Here is a 26,968-nt window from a genome sequence, read left to right as displayed (position 1 = left end):
AGAAGGACCTTGGAGTATTGGTTGATCATAGGATGACTATGAGCCACCAATGTGATATGGCTGTGAAAAAGCTAATGCGGTCTTGGGACGCATCAGGAGAGGTATTTCCAGTAGGGATAAGGAGGTTTTAGTACCATTATAGAAGGCACTGGTGAGACCTCACCTGGAATACTGTGTGCAGTTCTGGCCTCCCATGTTTAAGACGCATGAATTCAAACTGGAACAGGTACAGAGAAGGGCTACTAAGATGATCCGAGGAATGGAAAACGTGTCTTATGAAAGGAGACTCAAGGAGCTTGGCTTGTTTAGCCTACCTAAAAGAAGGTTGAGCGGAGATATGATTGCTCTCTATGAATATATCAGAGGGATAAATACCGGAGAGGGAGAGGAATTCTTTAAGCTCAGTACCAATGTGGACACAAGAACAAATGGATATAAACTGGCCACCAGGAAGTTTAGACTTGAAATTAGACAAAGGTTTCTAACCATCAGAGGAGTGAAGTTTTGGAATAGCCTTCCAAGGGAAGCAGTGGGGGCAAAAGATCTATCTGGCTTTAAGATTAAACTCGATAAGTTTATGGAGGAGATGGTATGATGGGATAACATGATTTTGGTAATTAACTGATCTTTAAATATTCATGGTAAATAGGCCTAATGGCCTGTGATGGGATGTTAGATGGGGTGGGATCTGAGTTACCAAGGAAAGAATTTTCTGTAGTATCTGGCTGGTGAATCTTGCCCATATGCTCAGGGTTTAGCTGATCACCATATTTGGGGTCGGGAAGGAATTTTCCTCCAGGGCAGATTGGAAGAGGCCCTGGAGGTTTCTCGTCTTCCTCTGTAGCATGGGGCACGGGTCACTTGCTGGAAGATTCTGTGCTCCTTGAAGTCTTTAAACCACAATTTGAGGACTTCAATAGCTCAGACATAGGTGAGGTTTTTCGCAGGAGTGGGTGGGTGAGATTCTGTGGCCTGCGTTGTGCAGGAGGTCAGACGAGATGATCATAATGGTCCCTTCTGACCTTAGTATCTATGAATCTATGAATAATGGTCCCTTCTGGCATTAAAACTATGAAAGACAGCTGGAAGTGCAGAAAAAGCCACTCATCTAATTTTCTCCAAAGACCCAGTTAAAATGTACCTACCTTCCACAGTGTGGAATCACAGAGGTGATGGTTTTTCCCAGTTTCTGTCACAATGAACCATACCTCTCAACTGCCCCTCATTCTAGAACAATAAGGTATGTCACTCATTCTAGTCCTCATATTGCCCATGTTCCACAAAAATCTGGTGTCCTCTCACTTTCATTCTTGAAAATTATTTACACCAGAAATACAGGATCATATTATGCACACTAAAAGAATTAATCTCACAGCATTTTAAGTTTCCTGCATGAAGAACTTTCGTGCGTCCCTTGTTTTGACTCTGGGCCTGGGTGGGTTGAGAGGTCTGGTTATTACAATGGATTTTAACAAAGAGAAGGTTCCAGAGTTACATAGGTTTGATGGGATAGAGTGAGGGGCAGTGGCTGGGAGAAGAAAATGTAGTAAGTGGTCAATTATGTTTTCCAGAAAGGATATGGACAAATTGGAGAGTCCAACAGAGAGCAACAAAAATGATTAGAGGACTGGGGCACGACTTACGAGGAGAGGCTGAGGGAACTGGGCTTATTTAGTCTGCAAAAGAGAAGCGTGAAGGGGGATTTGATATCAGCCTTCAACTACCTGAATGGGAGGTTCCAAAGAGGATGGGGCTCAGCTGTTCTCAGTGGTGGCAGATGACAGAACAAGAAGCGATGGTCTCAAGTTGCAGTGCGGGAGGTCTAGGTTGGATATTAGGAAACACTATTTCACTAGGCGGGTGGTGAAGCACTGGAATGGGTTACCTAGGGAGGTGGTGGAATCTTTGTCCTTAGAGGTTTTTAAGGCCAGGCTTGACAAAGCCCTGGCTGGGATGATTTAGTTGGAGTTGGTCCAGCTTTGAGCAGGGGGTTGGACTAGATGACCTCCTGAGATCCCTTCCAACCCTGATGTTCTATGATTCTATGAAGCTGGGCACTTCTACTCAGAAATTAAAAACAGAAGTCTTTAAAATATCATGGCAGTCCTATTAATTTAAAGTACCCATATGCTATGTGTGTAGGTGTTTCTATGTTCCACCCACAACTGTGACTTTTCCTGCTTTTATTTTTTTATTAGTGCTACTGAACATTTCTGTTTATATAGGATTTTGTGGCATCGATACACCTAAATCATGATAATAAAATAAAATAAAGTAAAAATAAAAGTGCTCTGGTGCTATTGTCCACACAGATATGAACCTGAGAGGAAGTCTGGAGTATTGCCCTGACAATGCAGATGGAAATGCAACCCCCAGCCGCAAGGCAAGAGGGCTTTGTCTGGACTGGTGGGAACACAAGGATTGTAGCTCCCTGAAGAGCCTCCCCCCACTGGGAATTGAGAGGGGATTAACCAGGAGGAGGGAATGGGAGGTTTCACCTGAGCCGGTGGGCAGGCCAATGTGGCTCAGGGTAAGCCATTGGCCCTTGTGCACCTGAGAGAGGTTATATTAACCCCCTCTCAGGCCTGTCTTTCTTTCCGTGCGTCTGGGGCAATGTTATGCTGCTTGCTGCTTTGTACTGACCTAATCCCTCCAACAATCACCTATGCAAAAAATTAGTTTGAAAAGGGAGACATCTGCAAAATTAACAGCCAGAATAATGAAGGAAAATCCTCGTTCTTTATCTTCTCACGTTGTTGCAGAAGCAAACTGCACACTAAATTAATACGGAAATTTTGCATGGATGTTTATCGTGGCATTTATAAGGGAACACCCTTTGCTTGAACTTTATGGGCCTTATAACCAATTTTTTTTTTTAGTTATTCTCAGTAGGTTTCTTTCGAGCTCATGGAAAAATATGCGAATTGCCTGGTGGTGAAAACAGTGAGCCAAACCCTTAGCTGCTGTAAGTAGGTGCAGCTCCATACAAATCAATGGAGCTACACCCATTTACGCCAGCTGAGGATTTGACCTCGTCCCTCTAATCTCCACGCATGTTAACCAAACATTCTCTCCTTGTGGGTAAAGATGTTGAATTTTGTTTTAAAGGGGACAAGTTCAAATTGTAATAAGGTTCTATACAGTTCCACAAAAAATCTCTCTCCATTCTTAACTTTTCCTATCAATGGTGACACATATACACTTATTTTTACAGAGCAAAAACATTTCACAGTTAATAAAAGTCATGGGGGGGGGGAGGAGAGAAGGGGAATATAGAACAGTTGTGTTTTAAACATTAAAGAAGCCAAGTGCTGCAGTGTACAATTAGAGAAAGAAGGGGAATGAGTCACTCATTTCAAAGGGCCTGATCCAAAGCACATTAAAGTTAACAGAAAGATTATTGCTGACTTCTAATCAGGCCTAATATCTCTATCATAACAAGGCTATGGACAGAAACATGGCTCATTTGTTCTGCTAAAAATAAAGGTGGGGCACAGAATGGGGACCACAGCAGATGGACATGATATCTAATTCCTCTCTTTACATTCATGCAGGCCAAGTACTAAGCTGTGTTTAAACTATCACGTTGCCAGTTTATGGCGTTAATTCATTATCTGGTTCCAGAGGTTGTTATTTTAGTGTGTCTAAAGAACTGAGTCTGGATACAAATTCTGTTTTGAAGATGATGAGATCCGCATGTCTTTCTCTTCTGCATGGAGTCTGTGTGGCCAACCCCACCTCTGAGTTGTGGTAATCACATCACTAATAAAAAAAAACCAACAACCTTCCATTCCTTTTTAAATCTGTATTCATACAAAGCTTTAGTTTTGCTACAGTCTTCTTTTCACAAAGTTTAGGCGGCAATGTCTGATGACTTGGGATTTATTTTGGCATAAGCAACGTTTCCCAGAAATCTGTCAAACCCTCCCCTTTAACCACTACACATACACAGTGCCATATGAACCTCCTTTTGTATTACTGGGTAAATATAAGGAGGCAGGACTCAAGAGAAAATAAGCTTTCATCAAGAACTCCCCATCTTTGTGAAAGAAGTGACACGTGTGGCTCATAATTTACTTCAATGCCAGGAACCATTTATAATGTATGCAAAATCATTACTGTAATAGAGTACAAGATACCACTCATCTGACTTCATAATCTGAATCAGAGCCATTCCTGCCATATCAAAGCACACAATAATGAAAAACATAACTAAGGTTCCCACACTGTTGCTTTAAACTAATATTTACTAGTAAATGATCTCCTGAAATCAAGGATTTACCGGCATATATTTGTTATTGCCAAAACAAAGGAATATTTCTAATATTTGCTACATTACAATAAACCTGGTAGCATTCCACACCAGTTCAGTGTGGCCTTTCCTTTGCTTCCTAATCTGACAAGTAGTGTGAAGCATTATTAAATGAGTTTCCAAAGACAAATCAGGAAAAGTTGGGTTTATATGGGCAAATGTTTCTTTAAAACAAAAATACCTCTATATTTTTTTAGCACATAAGTCGAAAAAAAACAACCCCCCCAAACAAATATCGTATAACTTTTATCTCTATCCCTTTCAAGCCAAAATGGCTATCACCTTATTATTTTCAAACATAACAGTAAAGATTATAAATATTTTTCTAATTCTCTTTTAAATTCCTAAAATTATTATTTTTAAATGGAAATTACCTTTCTATTATCTAAGCCAAATCCATGCATACCCTTGTCTGCATCGTTTGTCAATTTCCCACACGTCTTCCCATCAGTTTATCAGTGTCTCTGTGCTTAATCTTCAATATCCTCAGGATTTCACACCTCCATTTACATCTTTCTGCACTTTTAATTCATAATGCCATGTTCAAACCACTGTCTGGAAAATGTTAGACAGTATAAAGAACCAAAGAATGACGACAATGAACACTTGCGCTGATGAAAAGCAGGCACGGATCCCTAGCTGGTTAACTGGGGAAATCCTACATCCCTCTCTCGTTTAGGTCAGTATATTTCTCTCCTCTCTTTCTGTTACAGTTGGTCATTTTAGGATAGTATATTAATGTATAAGCCACAGTGCACTATCATAAAATGTATAAACCGAAAAGCTAAAGAAAATAATCCATAGCGTGATAAAATTCCACTACAGAGGAGCATTTTTAAATAAGTAAATGCACCCAGAATTTATCGCCAAGGATGCTGGGAAGTTAAATGCACTGTTTGTAAAACTGTCTGAGCCAATTTGAGTGTCCAAGTGTAGAATTTGGATGTCAAAGCACAGAACTGGATGTAGAAATTTTTCAGCTCTTTTTGATTTATTAAAACTGATTTACTGCATTTTTTTGTTACCAAGAATTACAGCACAAGATAACACCCCACCATTTGTAGCACTCAGGCATTTAATATTTTTCCTAAACAGATTTTCCTCTTTCCATCTACCAAGTCATGGCCTCAGCAGAAATTCTTTTTTACCAAGGTCCAAACTAGAGATGATCAAACCATTTGGACAAAACAGGAATCAAGTCACACCTTTGCCCAACCAGCAAAATGAGCCAGAAATTTCACTGAGATGAAGGCAAAGTATCTTACAATCCATTTCTCCACTCTCCCCTTCTTGAACCTCTTTCCTCACCCACCTTTTACTGGTGGGATCTCAGCCAGCTGCTGATGCTTCTCCAGTGTGATTTTCATGGTTGTCACAAAGCAAAATGCACAGCACACCTTGGAAGCCTCAAATCCCATGCACTCTCTGACTTCCCAAGCATACGGTACACTCTTGGGCATTACTCCAGAGCATGAAGAAATGGACAGTGGCTGGCCCAGCCCCACCACTTGCTACCACTGCAGGGAGAAACGTTACAGAACCTCTTCCTGAAAACTACAGTGGGCAGAGAAAGGGCTACCTAGATTCCAAAGGGGAGCAGAATCCTCCCTACAGCAAAAGATACCAGAGTAGCTGCCCTAGCATTCTTTGGATAGCTTATTGGAATCTTGATTGGTATCAAGGTTCTTCCTGTCCTACTGAGTAAACAATTACTAATAGGACATATACGTTAAATTTCGTAAAAATCACCAGGAGCCCCACAAAAAAAAAGTTGTTTTTTTTTTTTAATCTTGTTCACCGCCCCCAGCTCCCACACCAAGTTTTCCTTTGTATTTCCAAGTTAGAACAACCTTGAAAATCTCATAACAAAACTCAGTTGACATCACCACATTTGGGTCCAAACCTTGAAAAACCAAGAGTTTTGCCCACTGACAACACAAAGTTATAACTCTGCTCAAGCTCACTCATGCTGGGCCCAGATGTTCTCAAAAAACTCTCACAAATCTTTCAACAGACTTGGTCTGGATTTCAAGCTTGTAATGAAGCCAAAATTTCATGAGGTTTCGGGTTTCATTGCAAAGGCTTTGCACAGCTCTAATTAACATACTATTTGCTTGCAAAACTGATCTGTCATATAGTCGGATGATAATGCCTTTGTTGCATCCCTGTCAGAAATATGTTAGAAGCCTGGACAGCTTTTTAAACTGTTCATCCAGATGGTACTATTTAAATTCCACACTGCCGCAATTATTCACATTCCATTCTCATGCAGCAAAGTAAAAAAAACAAAACAAAAAACCATCATGTCTACATTTAACATATGCACTTAAATTAGCATTGTTATAAAATCTTCTATATACTAATTCGTGCTTTGCCAACCACACATCTTCTTCATAAATGGCATGTGCTGTAAAAAATGAAGTCCATATTTTTCAATTAAAGAAACCATAGAAGGAATTTGTCTTATTGATGGAAGACGACTGTCATGTCAGAGACAACAGGACAATGTTAAGGGGCATGATTAGATTTAACTGGTAAAGTGGCCACCTAGGGCACCACATTTCAGAAGACATCATGTCTTTGAGAGGAGATCCAATCCATGAAGAGCTCGGTTGCCAAAGAACCCTGCTTCTGAGAGCCTAACCTTAAAGAACATCATTGCAGGTGAAGGCAGGCTGTGAAGAAGATGCATCCCCTAACCTAGCAAGAAAGAGAGGCTGAAGCAGATAAAGAGGTTATATTTTAGCATTCTGTGTGGCTTGGAATAGAATGAACTTTAACAGGCTATCTTAAAAATGACAGGATGGCAGCAACATCTTAGGTCTATCTCTGTACAATGACAGAGTATAAAGGCAGTTTGTTTTTTTTTTGCTGACCGGCAGCTGCTGTGTTTTTGTCTGAGAGTCTACATAAGTTTGAAATGTGATAGGTGCACCCAATGGAAGAGGAAGGAAACGTAAAATATCTGCTTTGTTCATCTGGGGATGTTTGTGGGGGAGAAACCAAAATATTCTTCACTGGGCTGCACAACACATAGGGCCAGCCATGATATTAGCAGCTTCCCACGTATGTACATCTCCAAGTACAATTTAACACTCTGATATTTCTCCGAGTGCCTCTTTCTTCCATCATTCTGTCTCATATTTTGCTTTCCATGGAGTTCCTCTGTCACAGCTGCCATGGAAATCTCTGAATGTGTGTGATTCCTGTGTGTGCAATGACTCACTTAACTTTGTTTGTTTGTATAAAGCAGAGAACACTTGGTCTGCTCCTCTTTATATGGCAAATCATTCACAATACTGGAGGAGGTTTAGGGCCAATTTCTACTGTCTGATGTTGAGCATGTGGCTCTCATTTTATTTTATGGAGACTTTCTAGAGGCCATTTTTGGGTAATTAGGGAAGTAATTGACTTTACACAGTTATTTTGTTGCTTCATATATAATGCTATAAACCACGTGTCTAACCACGGGCATAAATAGAATAATTTTAATTAAAAGAGCACGTTGTGACCAAAAGCACTCCTGTATTCACACCCTACACACTACTGTAATAATCTTTGTACAAAATATGTGAGCTATTTGTGAGATATCATTCGAAATTTGTGAGATATCTTAAAACTAATAACTCACTGGTCAATATTATCATGGTGAAATGTAGGTAGCAACATTATATGTAAAGTTATAAAATCCTGCTATGATGTTGTTAGCACATGTTCAAAACCACTCAGCCCTGCCTAGGCAAAGGTTATTAAACAGGTCTATCCTATCCAGAGAAATGTGTGTTTACCTCAATTTACAGGTAAGTAGTAAACAGGTCCTCAAGACAGCAAGGGAGACAAATCAAATTTGCATTTCAGCAAACACAGGTGAGAAGAAAAAGCATAGCGACTCCATCACCACCAGACTCCATGTCACCTCCTTTACAGTTTGAATAATCTTTGCTTTGAAGAGGTAACCTTCAGAAGAATCCACTTTCAAGGTTCACTGGACTATAAAAGAAAGGGGGCAGATAGCCCCAAGTTCCCTCTCTTGCTCTTTCACCTAAGACGACAAATGCACCAGCAACCTCTGGGAAAGATCCTGACCAAGGAAAGGGTCAGTCACCGTCTTGCTGGAAGACTGCAGGTGAGAAAGACCATCTTGAACAAAAGCCCAGAACCAAAACTTGGCAGATTAAGTTTTAGACTTTTAAATGCTTTCACTTTTATTTACTCGTAACCATTTCTAACTTTCTCTCTTACACCTGAACTCACTTAAAATACCATCTTCTTTTGTTAATAAACTTGTTTTATTTTTTAATATAAACCAATCCAATGCTATGTTTAGGCTGAACTATTTGGTGACTCCAGTCAAAGTAGCAAACTGTTGAATATTGACTCTTTACAGGAACAACAAACCTTTAATATCTGAACTTTCCAAGAGAAGGCTGGACAGCGCAGAACACACGTTTTTGGGATAATCTGGGACTGGGAGTGTGTTGGGGTCCTGCTGCAAGTAGTAACCAAGGCTGGTGGAAGCCAGACGGTGGCTGGTGTGTTGCTGACAGGCTACTGGGGTCAGAACGGCTAAACAAGGCTGCAGCTATACAGAGACACTGAGCGTGCAACCTGCATGCTGGTAGGCTGTTTGTGAGCAGCCCAAGTTGGGAACTACAACAGCAAACCCTTGTGAGGCACCCAATGTTGCGGGGCAGGTAGTGACACAGTCCGTCACTGGTCTGGATTGCATCCCGGAATGTGACATGTATATACATTAGAGAAGGAGAACAATTTCCTTTCTTGATGAAAACTCTATGCGCAAGTCATATTCTTTGAATTAAACATGATCTACAATGGTATCCACAAGCTTAAAAAATTGAAAACTAAAGGCAGCACAATTAATCACAGTCCATCATTAAGTCCCACCAAAGCAAACTTGCCAGCAGCATTCCCGCGCGTTATACCATGAATAAGAGCTAGCATGCAGTCTGCAAATTCCTCATGCTTTACAAAACCATACTTATGCTCACCAGGGGAAAGTTCAATAAAAAATGCTGGAATCTATTTCGGAAAACAAGATTTCGAAATACGTTTTTCTTTTAAGGAACACATGTGGCCTTTTGTCTCTCTCTCTTTCCTAAGAGGCAATACAACACTTCAGCAGATTAAGTTTTATTTGCAAGAATAGGCCAATTCTATCCAAAAATACAAGTGTGCAACTTTCATTAACTTTGCCAGATGATGCACATGAAAAGCAGATGGCAGAACTTCACTTCACTGGCATTGCATATAATACAGGATATCTTGTAAAACTTCGATTTAACAGATGATTGCTGATGTGCAATTGAAATAACACTTTGTTCTGCAGTTGCCAAATGCACATTTAAAGAAGTTATGGGTTTACACTGTTTTTGTTCAGGGGCACGTTCATGCTAGAGCAGACCCTTTTTAACAGAAGAGACAAAGTGCAGGATCTGGTGATAGTTCTGTAATGACAGGCCAACTGGAAAACGCATTTGACTTCTGCAGTAGTTAATAAAAAACAATATTTAACTATACAAACTACTGAGAGGTATCAGCGTTGAATACATTTGCCATATTTTGCCATAGAAATGCTCCTTCTTGCGAAGCTGAGCCCGAAGAAATCAGATTAAAAAAAACAACACCTTTTTAAATTGAGTTAGGATTGAAAATATATTTCACTTAAAATAACTGGTAGAATGAAATATTCTTGAAAGCAAAGAAATTTGAAGTTAAAGTGTGACATGCTCAGCTCCCTGCAGCTCCCATTGACTGGGAACGGCGAACCACGGCCATTGGGAGCTGTGGGGGGCCGTGCCGGCAGACGGTCAACGTAAACACGTCTCGCAGCCCGCCAGCGGATTACCCTGATGGGCCACGTGCTGAAGGTTGCTGACCCCTGCGCTATACCTTACTCATCCTTCTCACAGAGATCTGAGAAGATACCCTCCACGCTTAGGTCCCAGATCTATCGGTGTCCTTTCCACTCTACCCTTTGAGCAAATAGCCTGAGAACAGTTACAAATGATAGTGAACAACCACATAACCTTACTTTAAAAAACAAAAATTATGAAACATCATGAAAGGCCATAATGTTGTTGTAATTCATACACTCAGCAGAGCAGGCTTACATTTCATGAGGCAGCTGGTGAAAATTTTGATGACACATGTGAGAGCTTGGAGACAGAATTAAGATTGGTATAAATCAGTATTAACTTTATCTTACATTTCTTTTTCTGGTGATATTTCATTACAACAATTTCTTTTAACTATCTTATAAACTAAGTAGAAAAAAAGTGAAGAAGTGTTTTGATTATTGTGATATTTCTCTCCCATAAAAGTTAATGCAATTGGACAAAACTTGTATATCCTTTTTACAAGCATATTTTCCCTTCACTTATTGTAATCATTCCATTATGTTTAAAAAGCATTTTCTTAGATGATCTTCCAATCGCAAGAAAACTTTAATTTGAATTCGGTTTTGTTTGTAAAAAGGGATTTTATAGTGACAAAATGGCTGATATCCATCCATCCATATTTTCATAATAGCTCTTATCACTGTAGCATCCAGTGCTTCCCAGAATTGAAAGCCAATTCCACAAAAGACCAGGGCAATCATTTCCCTCCTTATTTCCCTTCAAGCAGTTCAGGCTATATACGTGAAAATTAAGTAATAAATGAATGTTTACTGTGAAGCTGTATATTGCATCCGACTATTTCATCTTTGTTCATGGACAACGCTATATGGAATCCAGGAATTCAAAAATACGGCCTTCAATAAATGGTCTCTATTTCAGTCGGAGGACTGTCTTTCTATCAGCACTACTAAGGGGCAGTTCACAAAAACAGTCACACAAAAGTCTTATTGAAATGTGATACGTTTCTGCTTAGCAACTGGAACTTTTTTCTTCTCTAGCAAGTGAAAGCCAATTTGGGAGAATCCAAGAACATTCAGTCTATCATGAGTTTAATGTAAGAACCGCTTGCATTAAGATTAATGTACAAGGGCCGGATCCAAAACGGACTAAGGCAATGGGAGTTTTTCCATTGACTTTGGATCAGGCCCATAGCCGTACATCTGCAAGCAGAACAGCATATTACTTCGTGTGATCTGAATTAGATTTACACTTAGGATATGTAGATAAATCTGAAAAATGGAGACTGACCTGTGCATTCATGCTGTAGTCCTTTACCATAGTACCCTTTTTCACAGATACATTCAAACTGCCCTGTGTGAGTGCCACATTTGCAGCTTGCCATGATGTCACAGCAGTTCTCATTTGCCTCGCAGAGATATGAACAATAGGATAGATCTTCTTGAATGTAACTGCCAGAAGGCAGATCTGTAATACAAATCAATTACAAAGGCCACAAAAGTTAATAATTAGTGAAATGTTGCCGAAAACCTTACAGTTCCAATATTCACTTGTGGTGGTAACGATGTGAAGCAACACTTCAGTTCTTTGAAATGTACGGCTCAAATTCTGAAGTTCTTAACTCGGGAAACATTGAAGTCTATGAAGCAAAAATCCTGAAGTCTTTACTCAGTTTCTTTTTAGTTCTTACTAAGGCAAAATTATCATTGACCTCAATGCAAGAATTAAAAGGAAAACAAGGGCCTAAATTAGGTTCCACTAAAATCACAGGAATGAATTTGAGTTTGATGACCCTATGAGATCAGTCTGTCACTGAACATGTAACTGTTAAAATAGGTAGATTCTCCGCCTCCACAAAAAAAGGCCTAATTAAACATCCTTCATAACAGAAAAAAACACCATGCACCAAAAGACTTTGGTGGTAGATATGTACCATATTCATGTTAAATCAGAATGTTTACTTAAATCAAAACTACATAAATACTCATGGATAGATCCTTAGTTGATGTGCAGCTGCATAGCTCCGTTCAAGCGAGTGTAGATACACTTATTTACACCAGGTGAAGATTCAGCCCTACATTCTTAACAGCTACTCTCATCCTGTTTTATTTTGTTCAGTGACAATTCTTCATAAAGGTAAACATCAGAAACCAGTTCCGTTTTATAGAATTTTTATACCTAAAGAAATGTCACATTTACGAGAGGTAGTTTTATGAATTTTTGAAATATTCTAAATCTGTGTTATGTGCCCACAGCGTATAAAGGCTTTTATTAATACTGAGACAAATCCTGAAGTCCTTCTTAGGGCCTGTCTGCCTCTTTAGGTGCCTAAATAGCTTTGAAAACTAGCCCAAAGTTCTTATTTAGGCAAAATCTCCATTGGGCCAACCGCTGACATTCTTACCCAGTTCTTACTCAGGTAAAACGAAGCCTTGAAACTGGTCCAAAGGGCAAAGTACATGCACACCAAAGAGAAGAATTTGGCTCAATCTGTTGACTTTGAAAGAGCTACTATTTACTTTAATTCCTGAAATCTGCTGGTTTCTGTTGAATGTAATACAAATGAATGCAAGAAAAAATACAGAAGGAAAGAGACTACAACACCCATATGAAACATTTCACAAGGCCTGTTATTTCCAGCCAGGCCCTATGCTCTCTCTGGCATCTGAAATGATACTTCCAGGGTTACTAAATGTAATACCTTCATGAAGAGCTCTGCGAGCTAAAGCCTCAAACTCTGCAAAGCTGTGAAGCAGGTAACAGTGTTCTTCCTTTGGATGGGAAGACATGTCATTCAGTTCTCGGATGTTGCCCTGCCATATTCCAAATGTGAAGATCTCTACTCCAGATTCACGTAAGGATGCTGCGATGGGTCTAGGATCACCTCCATTGGAATATCCATCAGTAATGAGAAATATCACTTTTGTAGCATTTTCACGGGAGTGATGAAGTATTTGCTGCAATAGATTGTAAAACAGTATATCTCAGGCAAAGGGTTAGCAGTGGCTGACCTGCATGTAGTACTTTCTTCCACAGTGCATCTCCTTTTATTTGACTTGTTTTCTGACTTAATCCAGTTTTGCTGGACCACCCAGTACTAGCACAAGAAGATCAACAATCTTTAATCAGAGACTGTGGTTATCAAGCCAAATATTGACTCATTTTTATATGCTCAGACTCCTGGCATGATACAGATACTGTGAATTTGTGATGCTGGGCCAATGAGCCACTTTTCACAGCGATGAATAAAATCATCTGTTCTGGCAGAGGGCAAAAATAAAAATAAAATTCAAACACACAGTTCTTATGGTGGTGAAAAGACCTTCATTAGTGTTTCATCAACTCTGACTAGGTAACAATTAGGATGGATAGTACATTGTAGATGCAACTTAAGACCCATTGGGCCAGATTCTCAGATGGTGTAAACTAGGAAAGTGGCAACGGAGTTATGGTGACTTACAGCAGCTGAGGATCTGGCCCTTGTCCTTTGCAGTTTATCATAGTGGGCCACACGTTTTACAACTGAAATCGTTGTCCAGAGCAAAACCGTTTACCTGATCTTTTTAACACAGTGGTGGGCAACGGCCCGTCAGGGTAATCTACTGGTGGACCGCGAGACAATTTGTTTACATTGACCGTCCGCAGGCATGGCTGCCTGCAGCTCCCAGTGGCCGCGGTTCACTGTTCCCAGCCAATGGGAGCTGCAGGAAGTGGTGGCATTGAATACGTCAGTAAAGCTGGCAAAAAAAGCATTGAGTACTTCAGCTTTGCACATAATCTGTCACTAGGTTGCCTCCCCCATTCCCTGACCTTCTTCTTGTTGCTAACATACCTGTAGAAACCCCTTCTTGTTACCTTCACGTCCCTTGCTAGCTGCAACTCCTTTACTGGAATGGTCCACGGAAACTGTACTTCGAAGTGTCCAAGGGGACAATCCTCAAAATTATAATTTCAAGTGTGTAAAAATAAAAACTTAACTTCTACAAATACCGTGAAAGCTATTGTTTTAAATGTCACTGCATCACCCCTTCAATGATTGTGAACCTGCTAGCTCACCTGCTGTCAACACACAGATGTCAAAGCTAACCAGTAGTAGTAATACCCAGTGTGGGATAGGACATTAGTGAGTGTTTTGCCTGAGCAAAGATTGCAGGATCAGGCCTTATATCAGTTACACATATAGCACAGACTGATTGAGGGTGCAAGTATACTGGTCGTTACCTCTTACAGAGCCTAATCCAAAACTCATTAAAATCAGTAGAAAGCCTCTGATTGATTGTGGTGGGGTTTGGATCAGGTCCATGCTGAATTGTGGTTTGTGAAGCATTATGGCATGATTATGCTTTCTTTTGGAATTCATAAATTTCAGATCACAAATTAATTACCATGGAAGCAGCACATCATATTTTATATGTGTAGTGTATGTGTATATATATGCATTAAATAAGCATGCTTTTAGCATCATGATTTTAGTGTCAGAAAGAAAATGTAAAATCTTTTTTTGAAGGAAAGTGGGCATCATGGCCACCTGCTGTCACAGCACATTTAATGGAAACCTAGAAAACACGCAGTTAGTTACACAAGATCATTCCCCAAAATCACCCTTTAAAATTATTATACACTGATCTAGCACTTACTGAAAAACAGTTGATCAAGATCTAATCTCCAAAAATGATTTTCTGGATAAAGAGCATTTCATTAAAAGGGAAGTGACACCAATCGTATGCCAGCCTAACAAACAGCTGCTTCAGACAAGAGATCATGAAGTTACCTGGTGTGCATTCAAAACATGAAGGCAACAGTGGAAACTGCCAAAGAGATAATCAGACAGCTAAATGTTGCTCCTGGAACAACAAAATTTAATAGCTTGGCCCTTAAGTCTTGCAGCTGTAACCTTAGATATAGAATCCCTGTTGTATAAGGAAGAGGACTAAAAGAACAAAACGGAGAGACATTAAGCATTTGAGAAAAGAAAGTAGACAAGTCTATTTTTAAATTATATGCATATGGTAGACACTCCAATTAGTTGCTTTGCTTCTTTTTATGAACATAGCATTAAATACAGGCTACTTGAAGGAATGCTTGATATTCCAGTGCGGGTCTACAACTGTTGGATGTTTTCTGGTAAATTGTACCCTAATCTATGGTCACTGATGGAGCTGAGGCCAAATGGATTACATTTTTCCCCGCAAACATTTGTCAGACATTTTTCATCAGTTTTATTTAATGAAAATCTGTATGACCTTCCTCTCCCCGCAACCCTCCCAGAAAACTCTTGTAAAAGCCACTTTTGTTCTAAACATTTCAACCTTAATTTATTTAAGTAGAATGACTCAAACCCCGCCCCTCACCCTACGAATATTTATGTACAAGTAACTTTATTCATGTCACTAGTCCCCATTAACTCAATGGGGCTGTCCACACGCGTAAAGTTAAGCATGAGTATTTTTTCAGGATCAGGTCTTGAGTTTTTATGGACTGAGCGTAAGAACCCATGAGTTATGCTGGAGATTTGGATAGGACCTATTTCTCAGAGGCACTGAAAACACACAGCTGCCCGGGACTTCACACTCAGCATTACTGAAAATTAGGCCCTGAATTACTTGTTTAATTGAAAATGAGGTCCATACCATAATTACAGTAAAGTAATTTTAATAACAGACCAACCAAAAATACAATTAAATGGTCACAGTGCTGGTTAACTATTGTAGAGGGTCAGTAGTAAGCTTTTCTCTTTATCCTTCTTTCAGGTTTTAAGCATTGATTGGATGCATTAGACTGTTTCAACATACAATCCTTTTACTCCTACGACAAAATTCAACATTCTTTTCACATTAACAAAAAGTTATAACCATCTGCATTGTATTCAGTCTCAGTTCAGTGTGTACAAGTATCTGGCAGACTAGCCATCTCCCCTGTGCCAGGAATAGCCCTCAGAATTATAAAAATGTAGTCTTGTGTAACAAAGTTAGTACACAAAATCCAGCTCTAGAAATTCAGCAGTTAGGACAGATAATTCTTATAAGAATTCCAGGGCTAGTTGCCTTTCCATGTTTTCAATATTAATTTAGGGTTTGTGAAAGGTATGGGATTGGCAGTATCTGAGACTGAAGACTTCTTATCCACTGAACAGGTACAGCACAGGAACTGCTGTTATTATTTGCCTTGCTTCTGAAGAGAGAGAGTAGCTTAGTGTCTGTGCCCATTCAATATTTGGCCTTTGGAGAGGCTGCCAACTAAAATGCCATTTGGGATTAAAAAGAAAAGGAGGACTTGTGGCACCTTAGAGACTAACAAATTTATCTGAGCACAAGCTTTCGTGTAGCTCACGAAAGCTTATGCTCAAATAAATTTGTTAGTCTCTAAGGTGCCACAAGTCCTCCTTTTCGTTTTGCGGATACAGACTAACACGGCTGCTACTCTGAAATTTGTGATTAAGACACCTGTCCATGAAGAACTGAACTGAGATGGACTAATTCAGCTCAGATAATCATCAGATAACATCTCTCAGCCCCTGGCATTCCAGGATGAAGTCATGCTAGCACAGTGGTCATCCTTAAAAAGTTTCAGTGTTATTTTAGATGCCAAAATAATGCTACCGCAGCATTTAAAGCATTCCCTGAGTATTCTCTTATGCCAACATTTACAGGACTCCTTAAAGGTAGTGTAAGGAATACCTAGGAAATACTGAGCTAGCACTATCAGCTGCAGTAACTGTGAAGTGTTTTAGAGAGTGATCACTATAACTTCTTTCAGAATAGCAGCCGCGTTAGTCTGTATCCACAAAAAGAACAGGAGGACTTGTGGCAAGTGGGCTGTAGCCCACGAAAGCTTATGCTCAAATAAATTTGTTAGTCTCTAAAGTGCCACAAGTACTCCTGTTCTTATAACTTCTTTGCATTTCATTACCAACCCACAGAGCCATTTGTCCTTTCTGTACCAACAGCTTGTTTATGTTTACCTAGTTTGTAACCTGTGAGCAATAAGAAGATGCAAAAACCCTTGGTCTAATTCAGAGTAGTCTCAAAATCCCTATCATGAGAGACATTAATGCCACTGCCTTATGTGTGGAGGGGGTGGAGGGGTATAGCCTAACATTTCTGTGACTCAGCTATTCATCCTTGAATTAGGAATAATACTTCTGAACCTCACAAGATGGCCAGGAGGCTCAATGATGTTTGCTGAAGTGCTCTGAGGCTGTTAGATGGAAGAGGCAATAAAAGCTCAAAGTATTATCACCTGATTTTACCACCTCTTTTTTGGTTCCCTCCTCACTGTTGTTTTGCCTGTTACTTTCAGATGCATCCTCTACTCTTTTAGGTTTTTCCCATTCAAAAGAGGAGCTAATGTTGATAGCTAGTGGTTCTGACCTCTGGTTGAAATTTTGTTTTAAGACCTCAGACAGACTGCTGCTCTTCACACATGTGGGTGGACAGGAATGGTGGGAATAAATGCAATCATCAAGTCTGTTTTATTTTGATTTTCTCGAGATATTTTCCCTGCATTATCCAGGGAGAGATTTACTCTAATTTACTCTACGTTCCTTTCCAATATGTAATTGCAGACACACTGCTCCGTTTCCACATTTCCACAATGAGAGCTGCATGCACAAAATTAAGCACGTTACATTGCTCTAAATGCCCACAGATTAGAACATCAGTGCCATAAGAAACAGGCTCTTGCTACTACATAAAAGCCAAGCACGACTATTACTTTCAGAGTGGGACAGGCTAATCCTGTTGCAGTGTTCTATTACAGGGATGTTATTTCAGTTAAACCAAATCACTTATGTAGATTTAATCAATTGATCTGACACATGTTGTTACAGTAATTCTGAATGACTGAATTTTCAGAAGTACGTGGTTACCATATGTGGGCAAAATGGGTACCTACACATGCATTGTCCTTCATCGTTCTATTTTCATCTTTTTGCTTTCTTCCATGTCATCTCATCTCCCTCTCTTCAGTCAAATCTCTTCTTAAAACACACTTCTGCACTGTTTTCAGCTTGTAATCATATTTGGGGCTGGAAAGAAATATTGCCCCAGGTAAGATTGGCGGAGACCCTGGAGAGTTTTCGCCTTCACCTGGACGGACCAAATGGGATGGATCAAACTAGAAATGGCCTCTGTACTACACATGAAAAGTGAACTTCAGGCAACTAGATGGCTAATTTCCAATACCTCAGCAAGATGTCTAGTGCAGTGGTTCTCAAAGCCGGTCCGCCGCTTGTTCAGGGAAAGCCCCTGGCGGGCCGAACCTGTTTGTTTACCTGCTGGATCCGCAGGTTCGGCCGATCGCAGCTCCCACGGAACGTGGTTCGCCGCTCCAGGCCAATGGGGGCTGCGGGAAGCAGCATGGGCCAAGGGACGTGCTGGCCGCCCTTCCTGCAGCCCCCATTGGCCTGGAAACGCGAACCGCGGCCAGTGGGAGCTGCGATTGGCTGAACCTGCGGACGCGACAGGGAAACAAACCGGTCCGGCCCGCCAGGGGCTTTCCCTGAACAAGCAACGGACCGGCTATGAGAACCATTGGTCTAGTGTATTAAAATCTTTGGCAATATTCCAGAAACCCAAACACACATTTTAGGTATGATATTTATTGTAACGATCTCTCATTTTCAAATGCTGGAAGTGCAGATAGCACTCTTTATCCCGGCAGTGCAAAGCAAGTGGAAAATCAGCTTAGTCACGAAAGCCCAAGCCCGAACATTATTTTTAGCCCTGTAGCATGAGCCCCGGTCAATTGACCAGGGCGCTGAGACCTGCTGCCATGTGGGGTTTTTTGCTGTGCACACATACCATAGACCCTCAACTCGGTTTGCCTGGTCTACGAGTATATCTGCACTGCAACCAGGGGATGTGACTGTAGCATACACAGGAATACCTGAGAACTTAATTTAGCTAGCCTGGGTACCAACAGCAGTGAAACCACAACAATACCACCTTCAGTGCAGGCTGTTCAAGCCTACCTGGGGCCCTGGTTACTTACTCTGGCAACAAGCCCACACTAAATACTGAGCTGTTATAGCTTCAATGCTCCTGGTATTGTTACCTGGGGTTCTTTCAACCAAAGCTCTTGGTAACTTTTACTCTGTGTGAGGTGGTGTCGGGAAATAAATCACGGGAGACACGGCCATCCGACCGAAAGATGGCTGCCACAAACAGGTCAACACAAGAGGCACTTTACTGGTTTGCCAAAATCTCCCCATACAGTATCTGAGCTAGCTAGATTAAACTTAGCTCAGATGTCTCTACATGTGCTATAATCACAATCCAGACTGCAGCATAGACGTACCTGGTATGTCTACACTAGAGCTAAAAGATATAAATTCCAGTTTGAGGAGACATACCCATTCTAGCTCTGATTGAACTAGCGTTCTAAAAATAGAAGTGTAGCCACAGTGGCATGAATGGCAGGAGAGACTAACCACGCCAAGTACAATCCCATCTGGGACATAGGTATATATTCAGGACAGTTAGCAGCTCACTCCACCATGGCTACACTGCTATTTTTATGGAATAGCTCAATCAGACCGAGTGTGAGTAAGTCTCCTCGAGCTGGAATTTACATCTTCCAGTTCCAGTGCAGACATGCCCTAGGAGAGGACCAGGCAATGTGAGCCAAGCACCTATCAGCTTCAAGTTTTGCATGTGCTGAAAGGGAAGCTTCTGAGCATCTGGCTGGCCCTGCAATGTATGTGAAGTGTGTGGGAGGGCAGCTGCTAAATTTGCATATTTGTTGTATTATGCAAATTTTGGCATTTTAAGTTATTCACAAACCAAAAGGAACTTTAAAAAAGTGGATGATGCTAAATACCTGATTTTTCTTCTTCTGAAACAAATGCTTGTGATAGATATATAATATCAGGGTGTTAATACCCATTAATGAACCCGTTAATGAACGGGTGTCCACATTACACAATCTAGCCTCACAAAGGATGCTGAACAGCTCACTTGTTGCCAGTCTCAGCAGGAAGGTTAAAGATCTGAATTGACAAGAAGCCTGAATTACCCTTTCACTCCTAGAGTTGGTCCCTCCATCACAGTACTTAGGATCATTAATGAATAGTGTGGAGACGTGTGAGCGGTCACTGACCACGCTGTATGTATTTTGTGAATAGGTACCACAGAGAACTTCAGTATCCAGGGCTCTCAATCACAGCACTAAATTAACTTTGCATGTGGTTGTATTCTGAAAAGTGACTCTGTAATAGTGGCATTGTGAGCGCATTGTAGGGTTCCTTGCTTATTGTCTCTCAAGGATTCCGTATAAAATTTGCTTGGTTCACAAGTAAACAAATATGTACTTTTAAAAACTGCTAGCCCTGCAATCTGAACCTGGAGTTAAACTGGGTTCTCTCCCACTTTTTCTATCACAACCATCATAAGACATTCTCCTAGCCAAGTAAGGCTCACAGTGAGATCTGTGCAGCCTTCAGAGAGTTTGCACAGTTGTAACCGATGGGAGGTTTTAGTGAACATCCTGTTGATGATACACAAGATGGAAAAGAATCCACTCGCTCATTCTATATTAGCTATGTTAATTCTGCAGGAATAAAAAAAGAGATTACTCATCTGTTGTCAATAAAGTCCACAAATATGACTCTAAATGCACACAGGGAGCAGATCTGATGAATAAGAGTGCGCCATTTTTTAAGTAGTCAATTTTAAGAGCAGAACTGCACTTTAAAAATACAATACAAAAATGTTTGAAACTAAACTGGAAAAGAATTATCTTTATAACGTGCTGTAATTGAAATCAGATCATCAAGGATAGCCCAATGGATAATAATTCTGTACTTTTTAAGTTTATGCTTTTGACATCAAGAAGAAACAAAAGCAGCATAACTTATTTAAACAAACACTAAATAAGCATTAAAATTGTTTACGCTAATATATGTGCTTACATTCTTTTGTAAGCCACTGTTTGTCATGTTTGTTAATTGGGTAACAACAGAACACTGGATCTGACATACTGGCTTGTTATACACTATCAAGATCAGGGTAGAAGATAAAAGCCAGATTAAAAAAAAAAAAGACCAGATGCATTTAAAAATAGATAGGGTGCGTTGTCTAATTCTGCAGATTTGGGGCCAGATCTTCAACTGGTGTAAAGCTGCGTATCTCCATTGAAGTCAAGGGAGCTATACTGATTGACCACAGCTGAGGATCCAACCGTTTTTAGTTTAATAATTAGTAGCATAAAATACTTCGAAATAACTCCCTTAGCTATTGTTGTACAATGCCCCTTGTAATAGTCTGACCTGCCTTTTAAAGTCGACCTTTACATTAACTCCTACTTTAACTCAGCAACAGTGCACACCTATATTTCTTTCTTCCATTTTCGACAGTAATTAATTGCACCTTCATGTGAAGAGGAAAAAAACCACCTGTGCCTATCACTATTTTTAGTGAATGATTTCTCAAGTGGCTACTGCCAATTAGTCTTTCAATTAATCCGTAACTTCAGAGTGTTTTATCCGTAATGATTAATTGCTCACACTATTTTCTATAAATAAATCTTTACAGCATAACTTCAAGACAAACAAAAAGGATCACAAATTGTTCACTGCTTAACACTGACAAAGAGGAAGCACTGTTTCCTTGTGTGTCAGCGCTTCCTTCACCGCACGTGTTTAGCTTCCATTAACATTTCTATGTATGCACAATGAGAAGAGAATACACCTCTAACCCTTTCACATGGTTAACATGCTAACATGTCAGGAGCTGTATAATTTTTCATGAGTCATGTACCCGAGTATTCAGATTCTAATATCTAAATTTCGGTTACTGAGAGTCAGGAAGGTTGTGTTGTCTAGACAAATTTTTAAGATTTAAAAACTATATTTTCGTAAAAATAGATCATCAGTGCATGGAATGTGCTTTCATCAACACAACTTGAAACATGTTTCAATATACAAAAAACCCCAACTAACTAAATACTATCAAAGATGATTGTCATAAGCTGACCTTGAAAAATCCTCTCATTTGTGGAAAGGGTTCCCTGGCAAACATGGCAGCCTAAATCATCAATTTCTTCAGATTTTAGACTGTCATTTAAAACACAAAAGAAGTTTCTAGCCCATACGGTTGCAAAGAACACCTTCTGAAAGTAAACTGAATGTAAGATGATGGTGTTATCTTCCTGAGTCTGCAGTCACTGTCAGCTTCAGTACCTCCCTCTCTGAATGCCCAAAATGTTATCTAGTGAAATAAACAAAACTTTGGTTATTTCTGTCACAGGCTAGATTCACCTCAGTTTCACATGGTGACTGCTTGACAAAGTAGCACCAAGAGGCTCTTGGGCCCTTTCCTTTTTAGCAGCTAGAGGGTATGGATCTTCAAATGTGCCAAACACTTGCTAGATAAGGGCTGATATAAAACAGACTCAGACTCATAGACTTTAAGGCCAGAAGGGATCATCATGATCATGTAGTCTAATCTCTTGCACATTGCAGACCATTGAACCTCGCCCACCCACTCTTGTAACAGACCCAGAACCTCTGGCTGAGTTACTGATGTCCTCAAATCATGATATAAAGACTTCAAGTTACAGAGAACCTACCATTTAAACACTAGTTTAAACCTGCAAGTGACCCGTGCCCCACGCTGCAGAGGAAGGTGAAAACCCTCCAGGGTCTCTGCCAAACTGACCTGAGGAGAAATTCCTTCCCCACCCCAAATATGGCAGTTAGACCTGGAGCATATGGGCAAGACCCACCAGCCAGAGACCTGGCAAATATGGACCAGGACCCAGGAACAGCACTTTAGTGGAAATCCCAGCAGCTGAGGATGATGATAGGGGCTAAACTTCTCACCAGGGCTTTGTCCCAGGACCTCACTGGTGGCTCACGCTAATACACATCTTTCATATTTCCATATGTCTAGAAGGTTGAGTCCTCCATTTGCTAGATGTCTAGTAAATGTTTCTTAAGTCATTTTAAACATGCAGGAGGATAGCACTGTGGAGAGACAGAAACTCTGCACTAACAATCTTCCAAAGATCCTTCCATAGATAGTGCTAATCTTTAAGGAGCAGAAGAGAACCCTTTCACTTTTAGTATGAGGAAGAGTCAGCATCTGTGGATGCAGCATTACATAACATACAGTATATTAAAAGGTGCAGCACTCCTTACAGGGGATTGTAAAGCAATGCTTCAGTTACTGGACTTATTGGGGCAGACAAGTGAAGTTAGTGACAATTATGTCATGCCATGGTTCATTTATCTTCTAATCTAAAGTATTTACACATAATACCACACATGACTTGTAACTATTACAGGGAGCCTGGAATTGTTTACCTGGGACTCATCAATTATTTCAAGGGCTCTTGGTTTTATTTGTTTAATATACTCTGCAAATTGGAAAAGAAGATGAGGATTCTGGATTTTGTTTTATTAAACTTATTGGGAATAGAAGAAATTGGGCCAACAAGGGAAAAAAGAAAGAAAGAAAGAAAAAATCAAAGCTATAAAAAAAAAGCAGTTAAAAATAGAGAACAGGAGCACAATAGTTCAGAGAAAGAAAAGAAAGCTGATTGTTACACTCATCTGTATTTTGCTAAGTTACCTTCCACAGCGGTATTCTAAACATAGTAAAGTCTTCTTTTTCAAGTTCTCGGAAAAGAGAGTATTCCCAAACTTGTAATTTGTCTGACAAAAAGACATACAATACAAAACCTCAGCGCAGTCCCGACTTTTTTAACTGAGAGAGGGGATGCTGCTAATTCAGTGAACATGTAGTAATGTCATTCCTTCTCAGTACCCTGCCATAACATGAAGTGATACTTCCCCAGTTATCAAACCCCAATAAAGAAAACGTAGATGACAGCAATACTGTTGTGCCCATGGGATACATTATTTAGCTGTGCTTGTACAACTAAATCATCTATGTCTAACCTTGCTTGTTTTTAAAAGTAGATTTAGTCAGGATTACATGTCAAGGAAAACTTACTACATCATTTCTGTGGAGTTGTAACTGACTTACATTTTGTTTATAACACAATTACTTCAAGATTAATTCTTTAAACTTTTTAGAAAATTCTCATGATATTGAGCCTATAACATAGCTTAATTTCACAACCACAGAATTACCGAACGGATTTGTCTTTTTAAAGGGTGATTTCCATATACAACACTAAAGCACACTAGAAAGTGACCATCATTTTCGGTTATCAAACATGGGGAGCAGGAGGAGGGAATAATTTAACCTGTCAGTCCTGAGCCCCACACTGGGTGAAATCCTTATTCATTTCCTATTAAAGCAAAACTCCTACTGAAATCACTAAGAATTCTGTCTAAATACAGAATGCATATGATCTATTTAGAGAATCTGTCAAACATCCAGGTGCAGGAAACAGAGCAGCTATTAAGTCTTACCTGCTCTTCAATAATTAAAGTGTTTACCTACATACAGTATAGAAATATGTTTTGCTTTATGTATCTAGACAGATATAGATATAGGATAAATTCTTCGGAGCATCCAAGTCCCATTTTCAAAAATAACTTAGACAACTTAGGCACTTAGCATAATTCTACACCGCAAAACAAACAAAAACACACCATGGCAGTTGTATGGGTGGGTGTGCATGTGTGCATATAGGTGGGTGCCCGGTAGGTGTGAGCCTGCTGGCTGTGTGCACAGGTGTGCGCCCAATAGGTGGGTCCCCGGCGAGGTAAGAGGGTCTCAGATCTCGGGCACCAGCCCAAGAGGGAATGTCCACACAACTATTTTTCACTCTGTAGACTGAGTCAGTTGACTCAGACTGTGAGGCTTACTGCCCTGGGGGACTTTTTTCCCCCAGTGTAGATGTATCCTTAGATGCCTAAGTCACCTCCTAAATGGGACTTAGAAGCCTAAGGTGCTCAGCTAGGTGCTTTTGAAAATTTTACTCATGATGTGTATTTAAACATAACAGAAAATTAGAGTTATGTACGTGTAAATGGTAATATACATATGTAGATATATGTAATTATGGATATTATTTACACAGTATGCTGTATTATTTATTTTGCAGTAGTATCAATGAGCCCCAGTTATGGTCCAGAGCCCCTTACACAAATGGAAGCACATGCTTCAAATCAATGAGTTAATAAACACAGAGACATTCATACTTGTGCAAACCACATCGTGATTAGTCCTAAATGAGGGCAGAATTACTGTCATTGTGGGTATATATGTGTATATATATATATATATACACACCCACACATATATATACACATATATACACACCCATGTTCACTCGTGCATGCACACACATGGGAAATCGTAGCCCTACTGAAGCCCACGAGAGTTTTGCCATTCACTTCAGTGGGTCAAAGATTTCATCCATAACATTTTAGACAGTTTACAAACATGACATGTTATATGAACAAGTTATATTTTACATAAGAATAAATTAGTTCTATGTATAACAACACATGAACAGCATCTTCTGAGGAAGAAAACATGTACCTATGTTAACTGATGGTAGATTTCCTAGGGTGTGGATGTGCATAATGACAGGTTTCAGAGTAGCAGCCGTGTTAGTCTGTAGCTGAAGTGAGCTGTAGCTCACGAAAGCTTATGCTCAGATAAATTTGTTAGTCTCTAAGGTGCCACAAGTCCTCCTTTTCGATGTGCACAATGTATCTGTGTATATACAACCTCCAATGAGTTTATATTGAATATATTGTCTGCAGCGTGTGCAGGTGTGTACACATTGAAGGTGGGCGTGCCCAGAAGAGATGTGCCCAGTAGCTATGTGCACAGGTGGGTGGATGTAGGTGTGTCTAGTGGGGATGCACACAGGTAAGTGGGTGTGCGTGCACTGGTGAGTGGGTGCCCGCTGGCTGTGTGCTCAGGGGGTGGGTGCCTGGTAGGTGCACCCAGGGGGTGGGTGCCCACTGGCTGTGCGCCCAGGGGGTGGGTGCATGCACAGGTGGGTGGGTGCCTTGTAGGTGTGTGCCTGGTGCTGTACGCCATGGGGATAGGTGCGTGCCCAGGTGTGTGCGTGTGCTTGGTGGGTGGCTGGGCGCCCAGGGGGTGGGGGGGGTGCCCGGTGCCGCGCGCCCCTTACCGCCGCCTGCTGGAAGGCGCCCTTGGTGTAAGTGCCGCCGCCGCGGTAGGCGATGGCCGGGATCTCGCGGCCGAGCAGCGCGCACTTGTGCTGGCGCGCCCGGCGCCGGGAGATGTAGTCCACGCGCGGCACCACGTTGCTCTTGGAGGCGAAGGTGACGATGGCCACGCGCGTGGCGGCCGGCACCACGGGGAAGTCGGAGAGCAGCTTCTTGACGAAGCGCAGCTCGCTGAGGAAGTTGGCGGGCCCCACGCTCGAGGACTCGTCCACCAGGAAGACCAGCTCCAGCCGCCCGCCGCGCTCCCGCAGCCGCCGCACCTGGCGCTTGAAGGAGCGGCCCAGCCGCTCCACCTTGGCGGCCGTGGCGTCCGGCGGCGGCGGCGGCGGCGGGGCCACCCGCGCGGCGGCCAGGGCCAGGGCGGTGAAGTTGAGCGGGGGCTGCTGGGCGCCCGCCCAGCCCAGCGCCAGGCCCCCCCAGCAGCAGAGAGCCAGCAGGGGCCACATGGCCCCGGGCAGAGCGCCGCGGCTCGCCCCTCCGCCGGCGGAGACTCCGCGCTCAAGCCCGCGGGGCTGCGGGCGCCGCGCCCTGGCCGGGGATCAGCGCCCCGCGCGCTGCCCCATTCACCGCGGGACGCGCGGCTGCACAGGGACCGGTCCCGCTGCGGTGCTCGCTCGCTGCCTCTCGCCGCCTACTGCGGGGCGGAAGGGAAATGGGCAG

General features: G+C 41.3%; 1 protein-coding gene across 2 annotated transcripts in view; it reads right to left on the bottom strand.

Annotated features, from left to right (window-relative positions):
* Positions 1-26,754, bottom strand: part of SVEP1 (sushi, von Willebrand factor type A, EGF and pentraxin domain containing 1) — a 165,313-nt gene extending 138,559 nt beyond the window's left edge. The window contains exons 1-3 of one of the 2 annotated variants that reach the window (XM_074953510.1): positions 26,251-26,754; positions 12,890-13,145; positions 11,479-11,655 (exon numbers count right to left, since the gene is read on the bottom strand). In XM_074953510.1, the coding sequence (XP_074809611.1) occupies positions 11,479-11,655; positions 12,890-13,145; positions 26,251-26,754 (937 nt within the window). Of the gene's footprint in view, positions 1-11,478; positions 11,656-12,889; positions 13,146-26,250 lie in introns of those variants that run through there. The other variant, XM_074953509.1, reaches the window with a different exon arrangement.
* Between the last annotated feature and the right edge of the window lie 214 nt (positions 26,755-26,968).

The sequence above is a fragment of the Natator depressus genome, chromosome 5 (assembly GCF_965152275.1).
Source record: "Natator depressus isolate rNatDep1 chromosome 5, rNatDep2.hap1, whole genome shotgun sequence".
NCBI lineage: Eukaryota > Metazoa > Chordata > Testudines > Cheloniidae > Natator > Natator depressus.
Note: the sequence above shows the minus strand (reverse complement) of the source record. Positions and strands in the feature narration are given on the sequence as shown.